Source organism: Haliotis rufescens, unplaced genomic scaffold, assembly GCF_023055435.1.
Source record: "Haliotis rufescens isolate VD_foot unplaced genomic scaffold, xgHalRufe1.0.p SCAF_32, whole genome shotgun sequence".
Taxonomy (NCBI): Eukaryota; Metazoa; Mollusca; class Gastropoda; order Lepetellida; family Haliotidae; genus Haliotis; species Haliotis rufescens.
The window spans coordinates 4,286,373-4,313,863 of NW_025964024.1; the positions used below are offsets into that span (position 1 = coordinate 4,286,373).

Below are 27,491 nucleotides of genomic sequence, written 5' to 3' on the forward strand. Positions count from 1 at the left end.
TGTATCCTTTCACTTGTAGTTAGTTAAGTGTAGGGGTGTCACGATTAATCAAACTATCAATGCATCGCATTTGTCCATGGCTTGATGTCTAATCATCCAAGGAAGTCTACATTGTACTCATCATGCTACTGCAATACTAGTACATTGTACCACCATCAGAACATCCTCACAAAAGTGTTATTAACTTTTTCAATACTACTGCTGCAGTAAAACTGGCTCCAAAAGCATCCCCAATACAGCTGACAACAAGCAATACCAAGACCTGAATCGTTGCAGGGGTGGTGGCGATGTTTCAGGCTCAAGAGAGCCGTCCTTGGAATGACAACAATGGAACATGGCTTAAAGACAATCTCTTCTGTTTATACATTTATATACATTAAAAGTATATAACAATTATGTAAAAAAAAGTGAAATATCAACACGTAAACTCTGAGCTAATATGAATTGACATAAATATCATGTATCACAGATCAACAAATTGGTTCATAATCTTAACTGGCCCAATAAAACTTCACAGCTGGTGCATACAATTCTACCAAAACATTTCTAATACAGGTATTTTCATGTTCACAGACTATTCCAACACTATTGGGAACAAACATGTAACCTTATTTTGTTTTATAATGCTTATTCGAATGACTTTGTTATAGTGTAAATTGGCTTGCGATTTCTAAAGTCTATAGATAAGAACATAATCACCAAACAGATGTGAACGACGTAATATGCACTTGTCATAACTGACTCAAAATGCCTACCATCTTCAAACAGACTTGCACCTAGAAGAACAGAAATGCTGGCAGGACTAGCAATCCTTTGATTAGATCAGACATCCTGCACACACTAGATGACTTGAGTGACTGATTGTTCAAACAGTGTTGATCCAGTACTAAAACGCCTGCAAGGGTATCTTGGTGGAGACTCCATGAATTGTTTGACACATTTCTCCCTGTCATTAGCCCCTGCCTCATGAGGATGAGGTGAGGAACACTTTCCTGCCCGCATGCATGTAGTTTGGCCAGAAGGAACTCAGAGCCTTCGCCTCCTGCAACAAGATGGTGAAGGATGAGCATGATGACAGCATCTAAAATTGGGTATTTATTAACATAATAAATAATAGTCAGGAATTTATGTAGACCTGGGTGCCTTTGTACAAAACAGCCTTAGGTATGGGAGTTATGATCACCTTAGAGCTAAGATCCCTTTGTACAGCAGCACCCTGCTCAGAAGCCAATATTCAGCATAAGTCTGCAGCAAATGACTGAAAAATTCCCAATTTAAAAAAAATATATTCCCAATTCCGCAAAATTTAGAACTTTAAAGAAATCCACATTTGAACAATACTATGGTCTGTTCCCAGTTTGGCTGCCAAGGGCAACTTGTTTGGAATCCTAGATATGTATAGTGTTCTAACGTAAGTCAGCCGGCTTGTTTCTGTACTCACAACAACCCTGCCTTTATCACGGACTTCTTCCATCGTGAGTGGGAGAGGTTTGGACGGTTCGTACAAAACCAGTTGCTGTTCCACTTTCTTCTCTCTGTAAAGTAAGTGAGTTATACTCATTAAAGGAATGGTGTTCCTTCCTTCCTAGATGGCGATTCAAACTCAACAAGGTTTTTACATAGATACACTCGACATACTACACACAGTTACTGCATATTCAATTAAAAAAAGTGTGAGTAACAATATTTTAGCCATAATGAGGCAGCTTGAAAATATCAGGATTGAGTCTTTATCAGGGAAACCAGTAACTGATGCATTCAGGGTAGCATGAAGCCCAGGCGGCCAGGAGCCTGATCCCCAGGTAGCCGGCTGTTGTGACAAGCATGACTCGCGATGTCTTCTCATCATATGTCATCACAGGGGGTTTGGGCACAGGGCAGAGTTGCATGCCAGAAAGCTATGAAGCTATGATTGTGGGTTCAAATCCTGGTTTGCATCTTTATTATGCCTCTTGGTTTGTCAGCACCATATCCCTGCTTATGGATTTTACCAAAGTGGTAAATGCCTAAGATCTGCATCACTTTCCTCCCTTGTCAAGGTGACATGCCGTGATATAACTGATCAAAGCGGTGTTAAACCATCTCTCATTCTCTCATCATAGTGAGTGAGTTTGGTTTTACGCCGCTTTTAGCAATATCATGGCGCAGGACACCAGAAATGGGCTTCACACATTGTACCCATGTCAGGATTCGAACCCGGGTCTTCAGGGTGACGAGCGAACGCTTTAACCACTAGGCTACCCGACCGCCCCTCTCATCATAGGGACATAACAAGATTAAGGCAGGTGTAAACACAAATATAACACTGTATAATGATACTATTTCTGAGAACACAACTTTGAGCTTGTCTTTCCAGATGTGGCTCCACACTAACATATTCACACGCAATAGTCATTGTGGCTGCCTAATCACCATTTCAGTGATTGCAATAAATATACCAGTGAAATAGCTGGAAAAATTGTGGAGGTTCAACAATCTGAAACTCACTGTCTGGATTTTGTTGACCCTGAACTCCCTCTGCTGTCTGTGCTGAGCTCGTGTTCTGGCATGGCCATCCTGGCCACCATGGTCGGGGTCATCTCACTCGCCAACTCCCTCTCAGCCTCACTACCAGATATAGGTGGGAGGCGCCTGCTGGCTTGGGGGAGGGGTGGGGCATATTCATGAGTCTCCAAGTAATAATCGGATATCTGAGCCAAAAAAGAACGTTATGCCATGACATGAAGGAGACAATGTTTTTTCGCTCAAGATGGAAACGAATACACAGAATTCCTTATTAGTTCCAAATGTCATCTTTGATACATGTTCTCTGGTTTGTCAAATATTTTGAAAATCAAATATGAGGTGATCCAAGATTATTCCACGTGTATAGCAACATGCATGGATGCATGTGTGTGTAACCTTGTACTAGTCCTTGTATCCCCTACGTGCTGAATGTTATGCAGGATTACAACAAGTTTTATCATCATTTGTTATGATTCGGCCAGCCCTCAACCTTCCACTTTCTAGGCAAGTGCTCTATTCACTACACCATGGAGATGGCCAAACAAAATATGAAGATAGTATTATAAAGCATTGTATACTAGGTTTCAGCAGATGACATCCATCATAAAGTCTGTACACTGAAATTTAGTTTCCTGTATTGGTGTCAATGTTTGTCCATTTCCAAATACAAATCACTTTTAACTCACTAGATCTGTCAAATCTGGTCCATCCATCAAGAAAGCAAGGTCTGTGTGCCTGTCTAAGATCCTAAAAACACAAAACCAAAAGAATAATCAGTATGGATTACCATTAAATAATACAACTTAACAAGATCTACATTGAAAAAAACAGAGCATGTGTAAGAAATGAGTTCTTTTCAACAGCTTTGAATACACAGATTTATCTTACTTATTGTCTACTAAAGGGGAGACAACCAAGAATAGTCTCAGGGATAATTGAAATGTACTGGTAATATTGCTTTTCGGTTTATTTTCCCATTTTGTAATTGTAATTTGAACATAGGTGAAAATCTACATGTAGAGCGTACTAGCTCTGACAACTTGAAAAAAATATAGTTATGGCCACATGGAGACAAGCTTCTCAAACAGGTTATGCCCATAAATTTGACTATATGAAGGCATTACCCGGAACTACGTTATACCTCTATCTCCAAGTGTTAGTAATATCTACAATGGTCTGCTACCTGTACACCTACCAAAGAAGCATACCCTATTGCATCAATACAACCTAGCATGCTAATACCAGAGGTTCTCACAGTTTACAAGACACTACAAGTCTACAAGTGAATATTGGTAAATGCAAATATACATGGTCAAAATTTTGATTCTCAGAGTGTATGTACTGGAAATTTCTTTTTGTTTTAAGCAGTTATCGTCACTCGGTTCCTGATGAACATTCAGTGTTCGGCCTGAATATAAGTATTGTGATTACATGATATAGTCACATTGGCATGGCCGCAAAGATCCTCCATATCTCCGGGGGTTGCAATTCGGTACACTTACACTAACCCTGGATCCGTTCCCGTTGTTCTGGCAATCTCAAATTACCTGCCCTTGATTTTCGTTAGTATTTAATCGACAAATCAAATGTCGAAATAAGGAAAAGGGTAAGACATCCTTTCCATCAACATGTTTTTAGGGCTTTCTTTTGCGTGTCAGTCAATTTTTCAATTTTGAGTTTTGCGCAGTCTCTGTCCATGATCGTAATCAATGGGACTGGCCACCTTGTTGCTACTGCCAACCCAACATGGAGGCTGGTGTGTTACCCGCATTCTGATTGGTCCGTTAGACTGAGGAGTGTATCAAAATCAAAATGGCTAATGAAAATCAAGGGCAAGTAATTTTAAGATTGCAAGAACCACAGGATTTGTTTTGTTTGTTTGTTCTTTAACGCCGCACTCAGCAATATTCCAGCTATATGACGGTGGTCTGTAAATAATCGAGTCTGGACCAGAAAATCCAGTGATTGATATCATGAGCATCGATCCACACAATGGGGATCAATGACATGCATCAACCAAGTCAGCGAGCCTGACCACCCGATCCCGTTAGTCGCCTCTTACGACAAGCATAGTCGCCTTCTACAGCAAGCATGGGTTGCTGAAGACCTATTCTACCCCGGATCTTCAAGGGGAGGCAAGCATGGGTTGCTGAAGACCGATTCTACCCCGGATCTTCACAGTCTGAGTCCAGAGGTAAGTGTAGGATTATTGATATGCAAGCCCTGGAGATACAGAGGATTGACCTCAAAGATCACTGATCAGCCAAGTGTCAAAAGAACTGTCAATTGACGTGTGATTTATTAGGAAATTCAGAATGGAAAAATCATACTTGTCATTTATTTCACTAGAAAGCTGGTAGTATTTTAAAAGTATTAAATTTGACCGTATGACAGATTGTTTTCAACAATCACAGTAAGTACTCCATGAAATGTGACCTATGTGTCACATAGCATTTGTTACAACCAATATCTAGGTGTGTCCTTTGTTAATGAACGAGCCTTTTATTCTAAACAAAATGCAATAACCTATTTTTTCTGGACTACGTAAGTTTGTCTGCTCTTTGTTAACGCCGACAACTGTTTGCTCTTTGTTAACGCCGCACTCAGGAATGTTCCAGCTATGTGACAGCGGTCTGTATGTAATCGAGTCTGGACCAGACAATCCAGTGACTGAGCATTGATCCACGCAATTGGGTTAGATGACATGCATCAACCAAGTCAGCGAGCCTGACCACCCGATCCTGTTAGTCACCTCTTACAACAAGCATAGTCTCCTTTTACGGCAAGCATGGGTTGCTGAAGACCTATTCTAACCCGGATATTCACAGGTCCTATGGCAAAGTCATAAAGAAGAATTTGAATCCAACAATACTAGCTAAACATGGATATATACATCTATCTACATCTATTAAAAAATGAAGCAGAGATCTGACGTTGCTAAGACTTCTGAATACTCATAAACCACTGGCGGATCCAGAGAGGGTGTGGTGTGACACCTTTACATGGTAACTGCACCCTTGGCCAAGACACTTTGTAACTTGGGTATTAGGTGCTACCCCCCTTTTTCAAAATCCTGGATCCACCTCTGTAAACTACCAGTTGTTACTTTTGTTAAAGACAAGATATCAACTAAGTTGATCTGAACTTCACCACTTGGATCCAAATACCTGAGATTCCTTAATGAACTGAAACATGGAATATACATGTAGTTTCTTCATGTCTCAGATTAATGAGTATTTTCAGGAATACTTGTCAGCTTGAGGTTTTAAATGGTCAAATGTACTTAACAAGAAGACAACCTGTTTTAACTATAGGAAGGAAAATAATTTGGTACTGAGTTAATAAGAAGAAAATGTAGCTCACCTGGATATGAAGTCAACAGTTAAAAATGTCAACAAAGACCGACACAACAAAAGCGGGTGTTGGTGATATTTCAATAACTTCTACATAATTACCGAGGACGAAAAGACAACAAAAGGTTTTTGATGGTGCATCTCGAGTCATGGATCTATGACGTCACATCTGATGCGTTCATGAGTGTCGGCTCACACAACATACAAGTAAGTACGTTTGTGTATCGAACCAATCTAATATCTCTTAAAAAGGAGTAATTCTTCATATATTAAACGACATGTATGGTATTCACGTTTCTTTTGGCATTGAGTATATATGACACAGATGTAGAGGTTGCGATTCTCCCTGTGTTCTACTGTACTGGTGAACACTCAGCATCTCATCTCATCCACAAACACACATTATATGACACAGATGTAGAGGTTGCGATTCCCCCTGTGTTCAACTGTACTGGCAAACACTCAGCATCTCATCTCATCCACAAACACACATTATATGACACAGATGTAGAGGTTGCGATTCTCCCTGTGTTCAACTGTACTGGCGAACACTCAGCATCTCATCTCATCCACAAACACACATTATATGACACAGATGTAGAGGTTGCGATTCCCCCTTTGTTCAACTGTACTGGCGAACACTCAGCATCTCATCTCATCCACAAACACACATTATATGACACAGATGTAGAGGTTGCGATTCCCCCTGTGTTCAACTGTACTGGCAAACACTCAGCATCTCATCTCATCCACAAACACACATTATATGACACAGATGTAGAGGTTGCGATTCTCCCTGTGTTCAACTGTACTGGTGAACACTCAGCATCTCATCTCATCCACAAACACACATTATATGACACAGATGTAGAGGTTGCGATTCCCCCTGTGTTCTACTGTACTGGCGAACACTCAGCATCTCATCTCATCCACAAACACACATTATATGACACAGATGTAGAGGTTGCGATTCCCCCTGTGTTCAACTGTACTGGCGAACACTCAGCATCTCATCTCATCCACAAACACACATTACCATATTTGACGTAAAAAGCGCCCAGGGCTCTCTCAAAATTAGAAATAGGGGGTCCTTGTTAGAATATTATGTTGGTGAAAAAATAAAGATAAATTTCGTGGTTTATAGTGACAGCCTGAAATGTTTATGTACGACAGATATATTTTCCAGAATTTAATTGCCCATAATTAAGGGTGCATATAACACACGAGTGTGTATTATACGTGAATAAATAAGTCTTGTGTACATTGATCAATCGGAAGGGGTGCTAATTGGGATTGTTCACTAGCCAATTTATCAGCAAATATCACCTTGGGCGCTTATTACGTCGAATACAGTATATGACACAGGTGTAGAGGTTGCGATTCCCCCTGTGTTTACCTGGTGGCTGCTGCACTGTTGGCCATGGCTAGCTGGTGCATCTTATGTAATTTCTTCAAGAACTTGCGCCTCTGCTTCTCCTTCAGCCTTAAGTCCATCTTCAACTGTATCTGTCATGACAAGGTGACTTGTGTGAATATCCTGGCATACTAGGGCTAGGACGAGTCCAAATTTACTACTCGGGTACCCTCCACCCTATTACCCGACCCTACCCAGGTACCTGTTTTAGATATTTAGAGATAAGTACAAACTGTCCGATTTGGAAAAGTTTGACCATAGCCCTGGCAAAATGTATTTAGATACATGTGTACAACGATCTGGTCATGCATACACTGAAGTTTACTGCATGGAGTTTTATCTTTATTCAAACATATAAAAGTCAGAAGGAATGGTGCATTGTCAGAAAGAAATGGGAACATTAGTGACTTGTAGAGTAATCATAGAGTTTTAGATAAATTTTGTCATTAAACAATATATCACGTGACTAACCACGGGTCCGGGTAGTCCTGTGGGTACCCGAGTCCTACTCAGGACCCACCCGACCTGGGTACCCGAAATACTCGTCCCAGTCCTATGGCATATGTATCTTGGTGAATGAGGAATTATTGGGCTCAGCGTGAGCCTGTCGGTGAGATGTTCATGAGAATTGAGAATGTACTGATCGATCTAAGGAATGTTTGTTTAACATTGTTTGTGGAGGATTCAAAATTAACGTAAGTCCAATCGTCCGAGACTATTTTAATTCGAGAAGCACAGTGACATGTCCTTGTGGACTACCACTTTTACTATTTACTAGATGGCAACTTTGTAGCAGATCATATGTGGCATAAGTAACAAGTAAAAAGATAAATAATTTCTGACGCTGTTGCGTCGTAGACAAATACAGTAGGCACTACATTCAATCTAGTGATTAACTGCCACTGGTGCTGCCAGCTAGGCGTACCTCTTCGGGGTCTGGCGGCTTCTGTCCCAGGTCCATGTTGAAGCAGTGGAGTGGCGGCATCTCCAGCTGAAGGACAAGGAAGCAGACGTCACCAACAAATAATATTTTAATTTGAAGTTTACACGATATACGGCTTTTCCACTGGATGAGAGGTTGGTCACTTGACCGCAAAATTGACGTTCATAAGTGTATGAACAACACAATTTGACATAGTTTTCACAAGACCCTGTTCGTGTAATGGACGTAAACACTGATGGACTACTTCCACATTCATGGGGGAACCCTGGGAGTTTGCCAACACGAATAAATACGGAAGTTTTGTTTCTCATCATTAGGCCCTTTAATCTTGAACTTTAGTGTTTTCGCATACATTGGGATAAGTCAGAGACGTTCATACGTTTTGGCCCTTATTCTATGAAGGTTCATACTCCAATTAACTCACACAATGTGAAAGTCATTTCGTAATTGTCACCTGGGTACACAGAGTTCATGTAAATACATGTCACTGAATAATGACATTTCTTTTTGATAATTAAAATTTTGAGTAAAAATCCAACATTTATTAAAGAAAACAATATGTATAAACAAACTTCAAAGCAATGCAGTCAAAATGAATGATTCAATAATTTGCAGTATTGAGAATATATTAAATTAAACAAGTATTTGTCACAAAGTGACGAAATGTCCCCCGCCTGTATATACACCATAGTACCAAATATGAAGACAATCCAGCGATTAGTTCTTGAGATATTGCGGCAACACCGTTTTCCAACTCCAAAAGCAGATTTGCCTGCTGTGACCTTGAAAATGGGGTCAAGGTCACCAAAACCGACTGGTGTCTGCGGAGTCTGTATATACACCATAGTTCCAAATATGAAGACAATCCAGTGTTTAGTTCTTGAGATATCGCGGCAACAAACAGGTGGGACGGACGGACAGATGTGAATGCTATGTCCCCCGCTCCGCGCTTTCACGCAGCGGGGGACAATTAAAATAGTAAACATGTTATTGAGCATTATTGAGTTGTGGAAGCCTGCCTGTTGCTGTCACGTTCAAAGGAATTTATTTAGTCTCAAATGCTCAAAATTATCCAAAAATTGAAAATATGTTTAACAATATCCGCTTCAAAATAAATACAAAACTGTTATGGACAGTTGACAGTCTGAAGATTTCATAGTGTAATGACAGCCAAGATTTGATAGTGTAATGACAGGCAAAAATACAGGATTTATTGTTATGATGTCCTAGAGGTAAGGTATTCACAAGAATTACAGATGTTTTAGTGGTAGTTTTTATTTAACGCAATATTTCGTCCATCACATCATCTCTCCTTTCATCACCCTCTCATTCATGTTCCAACATTCCTTGTCAGCCCTCTTCATCCTACACCTCCTCATGCCTACATCAGTCAGCTTTCAGGAACCACTTTTACACTTAACCCAGCAATATCATGGTAGAAGGCACCAAGAAGGCTTTGTACCCGTAGGGAATGGAAACGTCTTCCACGTGAGGGACCGCGTTGACCATGAGACTACCAAACTTTTTCCTACCTTAGGGAACCTCTTCTCCAGGTCTACGGCTGCTTGTCTGGATGGGCTGAGGTTTAATCCCCTGTGTGATGGAGACTCTACGGCCTGGCCAGGGAGAAATACAAGTTGAAATATGTCACACTCTTACTCATTGAAGAATCTAGCTATCTGATTGGTCGGTCACTGTCTTGTTAAAAACAATACAAATGACTGTGAGCATGTACAGACACATGACATCACAAGGTCCAGTTAGACCGCCGAAGTGGTCAGGTAAGAGAGTCCTTTTCAAATATTGACCTCTTCAAGAGTAATCATTCGTTTTGTTATTCCGAAATTCACATTAAAGTTTATGAAGCATTTAAACCATCCTCTGTTTCATTACATTAACTTAGCTGCGAATCGCAAAATGTTAGTATACCAGGCACCATCCTGTTTTCCAGCAGACGAGTCAATATTTATCATGTGACAGGTCAATACTGATCATGTGATGAGTCAATATTCAAGGTCAGTGTCAGTCACATGATTTGGGGTTCCTAATCGAAATGTATTTTTTCGTCACATGGTACGGATTAACCAATGGAATTGCAAGATTCTTCATAGAGGTAAAACAAACTATAGTGATATTGACTTGTCTCTTCACCTAGCTCCAAATAAAAGTATAAATCTGACTTGGTTCATTTTGATTTCATCCTTGAACGTAAAACATGCATGTTTATTTAACAATCCTTTCCAAATACATGTATAGAAAATTCCTAAGTTGTTGTTGATCATAAAAATGTCCCCAAATGAATAATATTTACACAATAAAATAACTGTTTACTTCTATTCCACTCCCAAAGAGTTAAGGATGATTCTTTCATAATACTCCACTTAAGATTATCTACCGTATTCGATGTAATAAGCGCCCCGCTCTAATAAGCGCCCACAGCGATATTTGCTAATATATTGGCTAGTGAACAATCCCATTTAGCACCCCTCACGATTGATCAATGCATACAAGACTTATTTATTCGCATATAATATGTATTTGTGTGTTATATGCACCCTATGGGCAATTAAATTCTGTAAAAATATATCTGACTTATATAAACATTTCAGGCTGTCGGCATAAACGAATAAATTTTATCTTTCAACTCTGTTATTTTTCACCAAAATAATATTCTAATAAGAGCCCCCTATTTCTAATTTTGAGAGCACCCTGGGCGCTTATTACGTCGAATACAGTATAGTAATAGGAAAGAATCGAGTGGTCCTTAACTTTTATTGTAGTATTTGATTGTCCAAAACTGCTCTGCTGACCTGGTGGATGTGGCTATATCTCTGTGTGACGGCCCAGGTGTCGTGAGTGGTGGGTCGCGAAGATTCCTTCGACTCGGCAATCTGACTGAGAGAGTGAGTGTGTTCCCTCACTGGGGACTGCATGGCGGACGTCACAATGCTCTGGTGGATGCTGGAGGTGGCGGCCAGGCCGTCTACATTCAGAACAGAAGCACACACTCAAAGGAGGACTAGGTGCACGCAAATTGGGAGTCCCTGGACATGTCAGATGAGTCTCATAGTGCTCAGTGTATCAATGTACCAGTTACTAATTTAACAGAGACAATGTGTCAGTTCATACAAGGCATTAGCTACAATGTCTAGACATGCTTGCCGTAAAAGGTGACTATGTTTGTCGTTAGAGGCAACTAACGGGGATCGCTGACTTGGTTGATGCAATATCACTAGCTGGAATAGTGCTGAGTGCGGCGTTAAACAACAAACAACAACAACAATGTCTAGATATTGAAAATGATCATGAGGAAATTGTTTCTCAACAAAAGAAATAGGCTTCACACAATGTACCTATTTGGGGAATCAAACCCAGGCCTTCTGCATGGCAAGCAAACACTTTAACCACTTGGTACCCCATCACCATTAGTCATTACTTCAAAACCAAGTCTATAAACAGTATGTTCTGTCTAGTAAAGTCAGCTAGTAACTCTTAAGATAATAACCCCAGAAACTACTAAAACATGCCAAGTATTTAGGCGAAAAGACTCCAAGTTTGACCTGACCTGGGAAGTGTGAGAAGAAGACCTGGGGCTTCCTCATCTCCATCCAGAACCTGTCCAGGTCGTCCTGACCCCGCAGCTTCCCCTCCTTCAGCAGCTTCTCCTGCAGGCCCAGGATCTGGGGGAGAACACAGTGAGTGAGTGAGTGAGTGAGTGGGTGGGTGGGTTGGTGGGTTTGTGGTTTGAGTGAGTGAGTGGCTGAGTGAGTGAGTGGGCGAGTTAGTGAGTGGCTGAGTGAGTGAGTGGATGGGTGGGTGGGTGGGTGGGTGAGTGAGTGAGGTGAAACCAGGTTTAACGTCGCGTCCAAGATTATTGCACTTACATAGTGATATGTAGTGGACTGATGTAGACACACTGAGGTACTATGCCACAGTGTAACATGAATACCCCACTCAGACACAGTCCCTTAATGCCGAGCGCCTCACAGGGTAACAAGTACCATCTCTTAGCGGAGACTGTTGAGTGAGTGAGTGAGTGAGTGAGTGAGCGAGGTTTAATGCTTCAAACTTGCAGCTGTTTGCGGTGATTAATGTAACTTGAATTGGTATGAAAACTTTATAGTAAGGTCATCTTCAACTGGGAGGACAACCAAGAGTGATGCAGGTCTGAAGAATATATACTACTCAAAAGAAGTTAAGGAACAAACGATTCTTTCATATTACTATATATAGTTAATCTGTCATAATCTGAGATATTAACTATGGTTATATGAAAGAATCGGGTCATCCTTAACTTCTTTTGAGTAGTATATATCATGCTGACAGCCCAAGGATCATAATCCGTATGAATTAGGGATTCAAACCTCTGGATTGGAGCATGATGAAAGTGAGCCTATCTGTACCGCAAATTGCTGCAAGTGAGCCATCCGCCAATGTCCATACAACCTGGGATGTTACAGTGTTGTTGGCGGCATACAGCACTCTTGTAAATATTTGTAAGCGCCTTCAAAGGTGATATGGAGTTTCAACACTGGTCCGACATCAGCGCATTGCGAGTGCTGGACGTTGGATGGATAACGGCTTGGCGTAACAATGGACATAGAGCACCAAGTGGTGTAAAGGCTTAATAGTCATACACGTCACGCTTGAAATTAATACAGTGAAATCTTGTTGGCTTGAACTTAACATCCAAGATGATATTGACACTGTTTTGTTTGTTTGTTTGTTGTTTGACGACGCACTCAGCAATATTCCAGCTATATGAAGGTGGTCTGTAAATAATCGAGTCTGGACCAGACAATTCAGAGATTGACATCATGAGCATCTATCCACGCAATTGGGACACGATGACATGCACCACTCAAGTCAGTGACCCTGACCACCCAATCCTGTTAGTTGCCTCTTACGACAAGCATAGTTGCCTTTTCAAAGTGAGTGAGTGAGTTTTGTTTAACGCCGCTTTTAACAGTTTTCCAGTTATATCGCGGCGTGTCAGCTTGATGTGGGAGGAAAGCCCGAAGTGATGCAGGTCTCAGACGTTTACCACTTCGGTGAAACCCACGAGCACGGGTATGGTGCTGACAAACCTAGAAAAATAATCGGGGCGAAACCGAGATTCGAACCCACAATCATAGGTTTCCGGCGTGCCCAAGGGACGCAACTCTGCACAGCGAATCGCGGCGCCTTAGATGACTGGGCCACCCATGCCCCCGCCTTTTCAAAGTGGTCATGGGGGACTTTGTGATTATATAGCATGTTGTGTTCAGAGCAGGTGCGGTGTCATCAGAGTGACACAAAGTCATCCCAATTTACATTTTGGGTAAAGGGCCTGCTGTTTGGCAAAAATGACGAACAATGTGAAGTTATCACAACAGCAAGCGTGAACCTACCAGATAGACGTCTGACTTGGGAACATTCTTCATGTAACTGTCGTCATGTTGGAGTTTGTGATGGTCGTGGCGTTTCCTCACTCGATGAGTTGCTTCTCGCTGCAATAACAAAATATTCTCTTCATATTTATTCTCTTCCTATCCTATGGAGCAATCCCTTAAGGGGTGTAAGCTCTCCCCGCTCCCCCCAAAATTTCACAGCTACAGTTCCTACAGACTATGCTCCCCCTCCCCCCAAAATGTCACAGCTACAGTTCCTACAGACTATGCTTCCCCCTCCCCCCCCCCCCAAATGTAACAGCTACAGGTCCTACAGACTAGCACTCCCCCCCCCCCCCCCCCCCCCAAATGTAACAGCTACAGGTCCTACAGACTAGCACTCCCCCTCCCCCCAAATGTCACAGCTACAGTTCCTACAGACTAGCGCTCCCCCCTCCCCCCCAAATGTCACAGCTACAGTTCCTACAGACTATGCTCCCCTCTCCCCCCCAAATGTCACAGCTACAATTCCTACAGACTATGCTCCCCCCTCCCCCCCAAAATGTCACAGCTACAGCTCCAACAGACTATGGTCCCCCATGATGCTGCTACAGCTCCTACAGACTATGGTCCCCCATGTCACAACTACAGCTCCTACAGACTATGGTCCCCCATGTCACAGCTACAGCTCCTACAGACTATGGTCCCCCATGTCACAGCTACAGCTCCTACAGACTATGGTCTCCCATGTCACAGCTACAGCTCCTACAGACTATGGCCCCCCATGTCACAGCTACAGCTCCTACAGACTATGGTCCCCCATGTCACAACTACAGCTCCTACAGACTATGGTCCCCCATGTCACAGCTACAGCTCCTACAGACTATGGTCCCCCATGTCACAGCTACAGCTCCTACAGACTATGGTCCCCCATGTCACAGCTACAGCTCCTACAGACTATGGTCCCCCATGTTGCTACTACAGCTCCTACAGACTATGGTCCCCCATGTCACAACTACAGCTCCTACAGACTATGGTCCCCCATGACGCTACTACAGCTCCTACAGACTATGGTCCCCCATGTCACAGCTACAGCTCCTACAGACTACAGTCCCCCATGTCACAGCTACAGCTCCTACAGACTATGGTCCCCCATGTCACAGCTACAGCTCCTACAGACTATAGTCCCCCATGTCACAGCTACAGCTCCTACAGACTATGGTCCCCCATGTCACAGCTACAGCTCCTACAGACTATGGCCCCCCATGTCACAGCTACAGCTCCTACAGACTATGGTCCCCCATGTCACAGCTACAGCTCCTACAGACTATGGCCCCCCATGTCACAGCTACAGCTCCTACAGACTATGGCCCCCCATGTCACAGCTACAGCTCCTACAGACTACAGTCCCCCATGTCACAGCTACAGCTCCTACAGACTATAGTCCCCCATGTCACAGCTACAGCTCCTACAGACTATGGTCCCCCATGTCACAGCTACAGCTCCTACAGACTATGGCCCCCCATGTCACAGCTACAGCTCCTACAGACTATGGTCCCCCATGTCACAGCTACAGCTCCTACAGACTATGGCCCCCCATGTCACAGCTACAGCTCCTACAGACTATGGTCCCCCATGTTGCTGCTACAGCTCCTACAGACTATGGTCCCCCATGTCACAGCTACAGCTCCTACAGACTATGGTCCCCCATGTCACAGCTACAGCTCCTACAGACTATAGTCCCCCATGTCACAGCTACAGCTCCTACAGACTATGGTCCCCCATGTTGCTACTACAGCTCCTACAGACTATGGTCCCCCATGTCGCTACTACAGTTCCTACAGACTATGGTCCCCCATGTCACAGCTACAGCTCCTACAGACTATGGTCCCCCATGTCACAGCTACAGCTCCTACAGACTATGGTCCCCCATGTCACAGCTACAGCTCCTACAGACTATAGTCCCCCATGTCACAGCTACAGCTCCTACAGACTATGGTCCCCCATGTCACAGCTACAGCTCCTACAGACTATGGTCCCCCATGTCACAGCTACAGCTCCTACAGACTATAGTCCCCCATGTCACAGCTACAGCTCCTACAGACTATGGTCCCCCATGTCACAGCTACAGCTCCTACAGACTATGGTCCCCCATGTCACAGCTACAGCTCCTACAGACTATGGTCCCCCATGTCACAGCTACAGCTCCTACAGACTATGGTCCCCCATGTCACAGCTACAGCTCCTACAGACTATGGTCCCCCATGTCACAGCTACAGCTCCTACAGACTATGGTCCCCCATGTCGCTACTACAGCTCCTACAGACTATGGTCTCCCATGTCACAGCTACAGCTCCTACAGACTATGGTCCCCCATGTCGCTTCTACAGCTCCTACAGACTATGGTCTCCCATGTCACAGCTACAGCTCCTACAGACTATTGTCCCCCATGTCACAGCTACAGCTCCTACAGACTATGGTCTCCCATGTCACAGCTACAGCTCCTACAGACTATGGTCCCCCATGTCACAGCTACAGCTCCTACAGACTATGGTCTCCCATGTCACAGCTACAGCTCCTACAGACTATGGTCCCCCATGTCACAGCTACAGCTCCTACAGACGATGGTCCCCCATGTCACAGCTACAGCTCCTACAGACTATGGTCCCCCATGACGCTACTACAGCTCCTACAGACTATGGTCCCCCATGTCACAGCTACAGCTCCTACAGACTATAGTCCCCCATGTCACAGCTACAGCTCCTACAGACTATAGTCCCCCATGTCACAGCTACAGCTCCTACAGACTATGGTCCCCCATGTCACAGCTACAGCTCCTACAGACTATAGTCCCCCATGTCACAGCTACAGCTCCTACAGACTATGGTCCCCCATGTCACAGCTACAGCTCCTACAGACTATAGTCCCCCATGTCACAGCTACAGCTCCTACAGACTATGGTCTCCCATGTCACAGCTACAGCTCCTACAGACTATGGTCTCCCATGTCACAGCTACAGCTCCTACAGACTATGGTCCCCCATGTCACAGCTACAGCTCCTACAGACTATAGTCCCCCATGTCACAGCTACAGCTCCTACAGACTATAGTCCCCCATGTCACAGCTACAGCTCCTACAGACTATAGTCTCCCATGTCACAGCTACAGCTCCTACAGACTATGGTCCCCCATGACGCTGCTACAGCTCCTACAGACTATAGTCCCCCATGTCACAGCTACAGCTCCTACAGACTATAGTCCCCCATGTCACAGCTACAGCTCCTACAGACTATAGTCTCCCATGTCACAGCTACAGCTCCTACAGACTATGGTCCCCCATGTCACAGCTACAGCTCCTACAGACTATAGTCCCCCATGTCACAGCTACAGCTCCTACAGACTATGGTCCCCATGACACTGCTACAGCTCCTGCAGACTATGGCCCCCCATGTCACAGCTACAGCTCCTACAGACTATGGCCCCCCATGTCACAACTACAGCTCCTGCAGACTATGGCCCCCCATGTCACAGCTACAGCTCCTACAGACTATGGCCCCCCATGTCACAGCTACAGCTCCTACAGACTATGGTCCCCCATGTCACAGCTACAGTTCCTACAGACTATGGTCCCCATGACACTGCTACAGCTCCTGCAGACTATGGTCCCCCCTGACAGACATCGGCCCCCACCTCCTTGTCCTCCTGCAACTGTTGTTTCCTCTGCTGAGCCTCGTTCTTCAGCCGGATGTCTTTCCGCTGCTGGGTGACCTTGGTGTCCAGCTTGTCCCGGTATTCATGGTAGTAGTAGTTTCTCAGCTTCTTCAGGTCCTCCAACACCTGCATGTACTTCTGCAACACACACACACATCTCTCTAACAAACGATTTAGGCCAACAAGGTTTCTTGGTTCACTGTGTTCTCAGAAATTGCAGCCTTATCTCTCAAAATGAAGACTTAATATTGACTAAATTAATAATGTGCTATATCCACATACTAGTGTTGTTAAAAGTGTACCGCTATTCCCCCAGTAAGGGATCAATGTGCTCTTGAATATCATGCTCAATTCTCTCTGGAAAAGACAACATAAACTCCATATGAGGCGCTAGATGGCTTACAGTCATTGAGTTGATTTTAGCGGCACAAAATCCATTTCTTGTTTTAGGGATGTACCTGCCATAGATTTGTCAAAAGTTAAAAAGTAAAAATGCCCTCATTTTATGTCTTTTTGTTTGCTAAAATATATCAGGAAGTCAACCTCAAATAAACAGTGAGAAAGTTTGTATTTCTTTTATTCTACTTTCTGCAATATTGTCCAAGAAACTTTGTTAAGGAGTAAAACTGGTCCTGCCTTTATAGCAAATATGGAACAGTGATTTGTCGAAGATTCCTAACTACGGTATGTGCCACTGGCTGGCCTTTTGGGGGGAAAAATTGTATTTTGTTCAAAACTGATATTTTTTTAAAGTTCTTATTTTCTTAAATTCAGAGGTATTTTCATGTATTTTGAGACTGCATTCAATGCAATAATATTCAACTATGCATTAAAATCTCTTCCTCATTATTTGTCCTGTTAGCAGTGAAATACATGTTACCTCTACAAAGCAAAAGAATTAGTTATTACACGAATTGGGAATTTTTTATTTCAATTTGGGAATTTTTAATGACATTTGCTGCAGAACTAGGGATGAATATCAGCCCCCGAAAATCGGTTTCAGTGTTAACTTCGATATTCATTGCCTCAGAACTGACCACAGCATTTTCCACTCTTTTTTCCTTTTTCTAAAGGACAACAAAAGATGGTGTAAAACAACTGCAAAACATTTGCCATGTTGCTATGACAACATGCCCGTTGACAAACAGCATCACTCACACTAAAAATCACAAAGACTGGTTGTGGTGTATTGATGGACAGATATACTACAATCAATCCAACATTGAACTTTTCAAGTGTACCTCATCCTTCAGTTTCTCCTTCTCTCTATCCTTCTCCTCATCACTGTAAAATGTGGTTGATCTCTTCCTTTTCTTTTCTTTTTGTTCTCTCTCAGCTCGAGCCTACAAATAATATATAGTGGTCAATTAAGCAAGTCTAGACCAGGCAGACCATGTGTTGGATCATCACTACATCACAGGTACCGTATTCGACTTAATAAGCGCCCCGCTCTAATAAGCGCCACGGCGATATTTGCTAATATATTGGCTAGTGAACAATCCCAATTAGCACCCGTTCCGATTGATCAATGTACATAAGACCAATTTATTCGTGTATAATATGCACTCGTGTGTAATATGCACCCTTAATTATGGGCAGTTAAATTCTGGAAAAATATATCTGTCGTATATAAACATTTCAGGCAGTCAACATAAACCACGGAATTTATCTTTTAACTCTGTTTTTTTCACCAAAATAATATTCTAATAAGAGCCCCCTATGTTTAATTTTGAGAGTGCCCTGGGCGCTTATTACGTCTAATACGGTTTGTATAAACTAAACTTGGAGTGCTCTGTGGTAGGCTCATGAATATCAGATCTTTTCTTCAGTACAATACTTCTCTGTGTGAAGATCTGACATTCTGGCTTGATTTTTTCACCACCATTATACAATGTTTTTGTTCTTGCCAAAAGAAAGCTGCCACAGAACATAAATATACCCTCTATAATACATCCATTTGGTGTAGATGTACCCAGACATACGATCAATATGAGATTAAAAAAAGACAAGAGAAACAGCTTCCCAAATTATGAAAGTGGATGACTGGTTGTTAAATCTATATTAGAAATAATAATGACTTTTTCAATATAATTACAAAGTTTTTCATCTTATATTATTGAATATCTGCGAGTACCGGCACATATCTTGCAGTCCGACTACGCAGTGTTTCACTTCCTGGTTCGGCTTATCTTTGGGTCATATCATTTTCTTTCGTATTTCAATGGTCAAGTTAATACCTCGGCTTATATACGGGGTCGGCTTATCTGCGGTCATATACAGTAATAGCATGTATAAAATATTCACAACAATATAGTAGCACAGCTATATTTATTTGTATTTGGAACTCTCCATTTCATTTGTTTTTGCGATACAGAAATCAGATATGCTTGTCTAAAAGCTTTGTTCACTCGAACTGAGATTGTAAAAGCCCAGCCACTTATTGGTTGATTGGAGAGTTCATCTGACACGACTTCCCATGAAAGTCAATGTATGCAACATGTGCTGACTCTGAGCTGACTAGTCATTCTTCTGTCCCCATGATGCTGAATGCCAGGCAGGAGGTACTGGGGACCTATCCTTCTCTGGAATCTCCACACAGAGACAAGCATGAGGTACTGGGGACCTATCCTTCTCTGGAATCTCCACACAGAGACAAGGATGAGGTACTGGGGACCTATCCTTCTCTGGAATCTCCACACAGAGACAAGGATGAGGTACTGGGGACCTATCCTTCTCTGGAATCTCCACACAGAGACAAGCATGAGGTACTGGGGACCTATCCTTCTCTGGAATCTCCACACAGAGACAAGCATGAGGTACTGGGGACCTATCCTGCCCTGGAATCTCCACACAGAGACAAGCATGAGGTACTGGAGACCTATCCTTCCTTGAAATCTCCACACAGAGACAAGGATGAGGTACTGGAGACCTATTCTGCCCTGGAATCTCCACACAGAGACAAGCATGAGGTACTGGGGACCTATCCTTCTCTGGAATCTCCACACAGAGACAAGCATGAGGTACTGGGGACCTATCCTGCCCTGGAATCTCCACAGAGAGACAAGGATGAGGTACTGGGGACCTATCCTGCCCTGGAATCTCCAGACAGAGACAAGCATGAGGTACTGGGGACCTATCCTGCCCTGGAATCTCCACAGAGACAAGCATGGGGTACTGGAGACCTATCCTGCCCTGGAATCTCCACACAGAGACAAGGATGAGGTACTGGGGACCTATCCTGCCCTGGAATCTCCACAGAGAGACAAGCATGAGGTACTGGAGACCTATCCTTCCTTGAAATCTCCACACAGAGACAAGGATGAGGTACTGGAGACCTATTCTGCCCTGGAATCTCCACACAGAGACAAGGATGAGGTACTGGGGACCTATCCTGCCCTGGAATCTCCACAGAGACAAGGATGAGGTACTGGGGACCTATCCTGCCCTGGAATCCCCACACAGAGACAAGCATGAGGTACTGCAGACCTATCCTGCCCTGGAATCTCCACATAGAGACAAGCATGAGGTACTGGGGACCTATCCTGCCCTGGAATCTCCACAGAGACAAGGATGAGGTACTGGGGACCTATCCTGCCCTGGAATCTCCACATAGAGACAAGCATGAGGTACTGGGGACCTATCCTTCTCTGGAATCTCCACAGAGAGAAAAGCATGAGGTACTGGGGACCTATCCTGCCCTGGAATCTCCACACAGAGACAAGCATGAGGTACTGGGGACCTATCCTGCCCTGGAATCTCCACAGAGACAAGCATGGGGTACTGGAGACCTATCCTGCCCTGGAATCTCCACACAGAGACAAGGATGAGGTACTGGGGACCTATCCTGCCCTGGAATCTCCACAGAGAGACAAGCATGAGGTACTGGAGACCTATCCTTCCTTGAAATCTCCACACAGAGACAAGGATGAGGTACTGGGGACCTATCCTGCCCTGGAATCTCCACAGAGAGACAAGCATGAGGTACTGGGGACCTATCCTGCCCTGGAATCTCCACACAGAGACAAGGATGAGGTACTGGGGACCTATCCTGCCCTGGAATCTCCACATAGAGACAAGCATGAGGTACTGGGGACCTATCCTGCCTTGGAATCTCCACAGAGAGACAAGCATGAGGTACTGGGGACCTATCCTGCCCTGGAATCTCCACAGAGAGACAAGCATGAGGTACTGGGGACCTATCCTTCTCTGGAATCTCCACAGAGAGAAAAGCATGAGGTACTGGGGACCTATCCTGCCCTGGAATCTCCACAGAGAGACAAGCATGAGGTACTGGGGACCTATCCTGCCCTGGAATCTCAACAGAGACAAGCATGGGGTACGGGAGACCTATCCTGCCCTGGAATCTCCACACAGAGACAAGGATGAGGTACTGGAGACCTATCCTTCCTTGGAATCTCCACACAGAGACAAGGATGAGGTACTGGAGACCTATTCTGCCCTGGAATCTCCACACAGAGACAAGGATGAGGTACTGGGGACCTATCCTGCCCTGGAATCTCCACAGAGACAAGGATGAGGTACTGGGGACCTATCCTGCCCTGGAATATCCACACAGAGACAAGGATGAGGTACTGGAGACCTATCCTGCCCTGGAATCTCCACACAAGGATGAGGTACTGGGGACCTATCCTGCCCTGGAATCTCCACAGAGACAAGCATGAGGTACTGGAGACCTATCCTTCCTTCGAATCTCCACACAGAGACAAGCATGAGGTACTGGGGACCTATCCTGCCCTGGAATCCCCACAGAGAGATAAGCATGAGGTACTGGGGACCTATCCTGCCCTGCAATCTCCACAGAGAGACAAGCATGAGGTACTGGAGACCTATCCTTCCTTGGAATCTCCACACAGAGACAAGCATGAGGTACTGGGGACCTATCCTTCCTTGGAATCTCCACACAGAGACAAGCATGAGGTACTGGGGACCTATCCTGCCCTGGAATCTCCACAGAGAGACAAGCATGAGGTACTGGGGACCTATCCTGCCCTGGAATCTCCACACAGAGACAAGGATGAGGTAGTGGGGACCTATCCTTCCTTGGGCAAAGCGATCTAGGCACTGAGATGACCTCAACTCCCATACTTTAAAATAGCTTATGATAGTCGTAGCACTAGGATCACATTGTGAGTGAGTGAGTGAGTTGGGTTTAACGCCGCTTTTAACAGTATTCCAGTTATATCACGGCGTGTCAGCTTAATGTGGGAGGAAAGCCCGAAGTGATGCAAGTCTAAGACGTTTACCACTTCGGTGAAACCCATGAGCACGGGTATGGTGCTGACAAACCTAGAAACATAATCGGGGCGAACCGGGATTCGAACCCACAATCATAGGTTTCCGGCGTGACCAAGGGACGCAACTCTGCATAGCGAATCGCGGCGCCTTAGACGACTGGGCCACCCGTGCCCCCAGGATCACATTGTGGAACGGAATGCTGGAGTACCCACAAGAGATCCTGGCTTGGCCATGGGATGTGACCCGTGACAGTGACATGCCACTATTCCACAGTTGGCCTGGTTACAACATGGTAATTTGGAATGCTTAAAAAGTTCCCAATATCCTACCCCGTCTTGTTTTGCAACCCTGGAAATGTTTTTGTTTTTGTACATGTCATAACATTTTAACTAACTCTCTGCACAAAGAAATAACAATGTAACCATAGCAACCAACTTGTCTATTTTTAGAAAACTTATTATGATACTCAACTATCACAAGTTATGTGGTTATTACCTTAGCTCGCGCCTGTTTTCTTTCATCCAACCCGTATTCTGTGAGGGGTGTGGGGAGGCTTGGCTTGGGGGGAGACGGCCTTCTCTTTACTTTTGACAAATTTACCTGAACTGCTGGTCTATTGGACTTCCCTCGAGGGGGCACCTTGAAGCAAATGAGGAAATACATGATTAAGATGGTAGCTTCTGAGTTTAGATGAAATCATAAAGAATAGCCAACTAAATTACAAGAAATTACCTGTAAGTGAGAAATAATTATATAAGTCCTCACCCATGGAGATTCACGATTTCCTACTCTGAAAGAAAATCAGTAATGTTTTGTAGGATATTCCATATATTACACACAGTTTTAGAAAAAGGACATTGCCAAATATATTTTGTTCTTAGAGCAACAAAAGACTTCAGCAGTAGTTATTATGACTCATGTTGATATGATGTCACACTGACTGACAAGGTCCACAGAAGAGGGAATCTGATTCTTGGCGGTCAAACAATAGCCTCAATTAGGATGATACTGCTTGGCAGGGATTTATCTGGACCTGATCTGAGACCGATATTCAGCACCAAGTCTGCAGCAAATGTCACGAAAAATTCCCAAAACGAAAATAAAAAATCTAAAAACCCAAATTCAATAAAAATCACTCAATGAACAAATTCCCAAAACGAAAATAAAAAATCTAAAAATCCAAATTCAATAAAAATCACTCAATGGACAAATTCCCAAAACGAAAATAAAAAATCTAAAAATCCAAATTCAATAAAAATCACTCAATGGACAAATTCCCAAAATGAAAATAAAAAATCTAAAAATCCAAATTCAATAAAAATCACTCAATGAACAAATTCCCAAAACGAAAATAAAAAATCTAAAAATCCAAATTCAATAAAAATCACTCAATGGACAAATTCCCAAAACGAAAATAAAAAATCTAAAAATCCAAATTCAATAAAAATCACTCAATGGACATTATGGTATATATATATACTATATTAATTAACAGGACCATGGACGTTACCCATAGTAGAAAGTTGTGACAATTATTGCATAACATTTTATTTTTACATTATCATCCAGTGTATACTGGAAACAAGAACATAGCCAAACACAGGTTCAGTTCAAATCATAGGGGCTGAGTTTGACACATTACTTTTCAAGTTTGTTAAAATTTCTTTTGTTCTAATGTTCTTTGCCTCTAAATAGCATCCCAACGGATTGGGGCACTATTGTGTTTGCTGGCTCACATAGAGGGAAAGCTTCCAAAGGTGGGATCTACCAAAAACGTTAACACCAAAAATGGCCCACATTTTTACCAAAAAAACGACAACTTTTAATAAATGAATACACACTGCCATTTAGGAAGTGGTCAAATGTAACAAATGTTATATTTGGGATAACACATTCTTAGTAAAAGTACAGATTCTCGTACTTTTGGGGGTTGAGTCCCGTCCGGGATTCGAACTCACACTTGCCAGAGTGAGGCACCTAATCGCCAGCACACAAAGTCAGCGATCTAACCCATTCAGCCAAAGGACTAGAATCTGTACTTTACTAAGAAAGTGTTTTCCCAAATATAACATTTGTTAACTTTTAATAAAGATTAGAAACGAAAATACATTTTCATTTACACTTTTTATTGTTCATATATTTTACATCTTGTATGGTATATGTATTGGGCAGAAGTAGAAAATAACAGAAATGAAGATTCTGGGTGTTTCCATGTCACCGTGCATGGATTTACACTTATTTCATAATTATCCTAAAAATAAGCAATGATTTCATAAAAACAATGTACACAGTGATTCTGACACAAAAAGCTGTGACTTGGTCCCAAAAAATGTAATAAGTCAATGGCAAGAGTCAATAAGGCAAAGAAACAAAACACAAAATTCTGTTTTGACAGCCTTTAACATGTATTATCAGTTCATGGCCAGCGTACCTTCATTTCAAATTGAACAAGGTTCTGTTCATTTTGTCCAAACAGTCTAATGCCCCAGAATCAACTTCGTTGGCATCAAAAGCTGACCTTGACACAAATGTATTCAGTGCCCCCTGAGTTCTACCAACCCTGGGTGAGTTCGCTTTTGAATCAGTACTGAAAAATGTAGCCGGTGAAAGTGGCTTGTGTGAATGTTCCAGGACAGTTTCCAGTAGCCAAAATATTCGACACAAAACCATTTCATCCTTTTTACTCGACGTTTTTGTGGGAAGAATATAAGGAGCCGCTATATAATCTATAATAGCCACTAAACCCTAATGATCGTAAAGGGGTGATTGATCGTAAAGGGGATCCAAGGGTTAAGGATAGACTTAGGGTAATCTAATAGCCACTAAACAGGTTCCTAACCCTAATGATCGTAAAGGGGTGATTTATCGTAAAGGGGATCCAAGGGCTAAGGATAGAGTTCGGGGTAACCAACCCTAACACTGGCGACATTTGGATGAGTTCAGCACCAATTAAATATCCCTAACAAACTACATTCTTGTGCATAATAATGAAAAATAATGCACCGAAAAAATAATATATGTATATTAGTTCCCATTTATAACCCTTTTAGCGACTTGAATTACGAGAAAAACGAAATAAAAAATATATAAAAAATAAAAGTGCTTTCGTAAACTAGCGCTTGCTATAAAATGCGCCGCCGCAGGCTATGTTCAGTAAACAAATATTCAAAACTCTCCACAGCGCTTGGCGTATTCAATGACATTTCGTGTAGAGATGATAGATCACTGGGAGGAGCTAATGCACACTCGATGACCCCTGACGTCACAGGGCATTGTTTCGCCGGTGTGACTGGCAACAAAATACTACAAATTATGTCATAGGGTATGATCACGTGTTTGAAAAGTTTGTGGTACTGTATTCTAAAGGTAGGCCCAAATATGTATCTGTTTACTGTCTCTGCCACAAGCAGACGGGTAATGAGATTGAGATGTCTTATCCATAAAATCACAATAAACACATGATTAGCAAAATAGCATTTGTCATAAATATGATACCACTTTGTATCCTTTGTCAACATTTTTAATCTGACAGATTGAAACTTGGTTTTCAAAAGAGTGTTGCTGTATTTGTTATTTAAAGAAGTATAGAAATAGTTGTTTACTGTTTTTGGTAGAAAATGTGTTGCTGTTGTCAAGTGTATTCCCAATGGCTACCAAACCTGTATGTGATTGATGGAAGTTGCAGTTGACAGAGTGCTAGGGAGCTATTGGTCTAATAAGGACTCCCAGTGGGGTATTCTTTCTTTATACAGGATGATAAATCATTATCAGTAAAATACTGAATTCTATGTAGTTCGATCATTCCATAAAACATAATTATGTTCATGAACTGATGGACTGCGATTACATCAATTTACCATTTACCTCTTTTCAACAGAAACCTATTGTGAGATCCATCAAATATTTACATACATAATGGGAAAAAATATTGTTATTTACTTTTGTTGAATAATTGATCAACTTTGTATTGTACATCTCTCTATTTCCAGATCCATTATCAGAAAACACATTGTCTATTGATTTCCTTTAGACAGAGGATCATATTAAAATTTTACAGTCCTTGTGTTCAAAAGAAAAGAAAAACCATAAATAACGTGATTGTTTCTGGTTTGTTTGTTTACATTTTTACGCGTTAAGTTTTGCGAGTAAAGGGCAAAAGAATCAATTCGGTCTCTGTGGTCGCCTTGTGTCCTGTAGAATACCCATGACAAAAAGTAGCTACGAATACCTTTTTAGGCGACTGTGGTGTCTGGGCAGTATTTTCTGTATTCTTGTAATTTTCTGCATCTGGTGATGGATTTTCATCGTCTGTTTTGGCTAACTCGTCCTCTGAGTCCGCCATTTTAGTTGATACAGTTTCCCGGACTACAGCCTCGTTCTGAAAACAAGGGACATAACTAGTATGTCACTGAAATCCTAAGGATATAAAGATACAGGGACATTATTTATTGTTCGAGTCTCATTCTTAATGACTCCAGAATATAATGTTCTTGTTATTTTATATTTGATAGTAGATGGACATATATCATCAAAAGAAATCCATATAAAAACAGAGATTATCTTATTCAACATGTCGACAAGATAGTAATTATTTTATCGCCTAATATTAATGGACGTTTTGTCCCTGTAAATGCTATCTTCCATTTTCAAATTTTCTAAAATTATCTTACAAAATTTCTAAGTGACGTGCGGTGATTTGAAAATTTAATACATTGTCTATACTTGTTTTCGTATCGACCTTTGAATCATGTTGCGTCTCCTATTTGAAACGTTCGTAAAATACCTAATTTCTGCCATCTTTTTAACCAAGCAACCAAACAACCCCAAATTCAATGAAACGAACATATAGTTGAAAGTTTTAATATATTTCATCAACACATATCGATGCGAACATTTGAAACATTGCTACCATGGAAAGGTAAATGTTTTCGTTGGGTTATC

The 27,491-nt window shown here is 42.5% G+C and overlaps 1 protein-coding gene across 2 annotated transcripts; it reads right to left on the bottom strand.

Moving 5' to 3' along the window:
• Positions 1-339: 339 nt before the first annotated feature.
• On the bottom strand, positions 340-26,922 carry LOC124147656 (E3 ubiquitin-protein ligase BRE1A-like). 2 transcript variants are annotated; one of them, XM_046518342.2, is made up of 15 exons: positions 26,779-26,922; positions 23,046-23,189; positions 18,536-18,637; positions 17,274-17,432; positions 13,606-13,704; positions 11,781-11,895; positions 11,026-11,198; positions 9,748-9,831; positions 8,198-8,263; positions 7,255-7,364; positions 5,673-5,690; positions 3,192-3,252; positions 2,488-2,690; positions 1,442-1,535; positions 340-1,042 (listed from the first exon to the last, which is right to left on the bottom strand). In XM_046518342.2, exons 1-15 carry the CDS (start codon positions 26,890-26,892, stop codon positions 965-967), a joined length of 1,620 nt encoding a protein of 539 aa, XP_046374298.2. In that variant the 5' UTR covers positions 26,893-26,922; the 3' UTR covers positions 340-964. The 2 variants fall into 2 exon arrangements, with proteins under 2 accessions (XP_046374298.2, XP_046374299.2); XM_046518343.2 differs by lacking the exon at positions 5,673-5,690.
• Between the last annotated feature and the right edge of the window lie 569 nt (positions 26,923-27,491).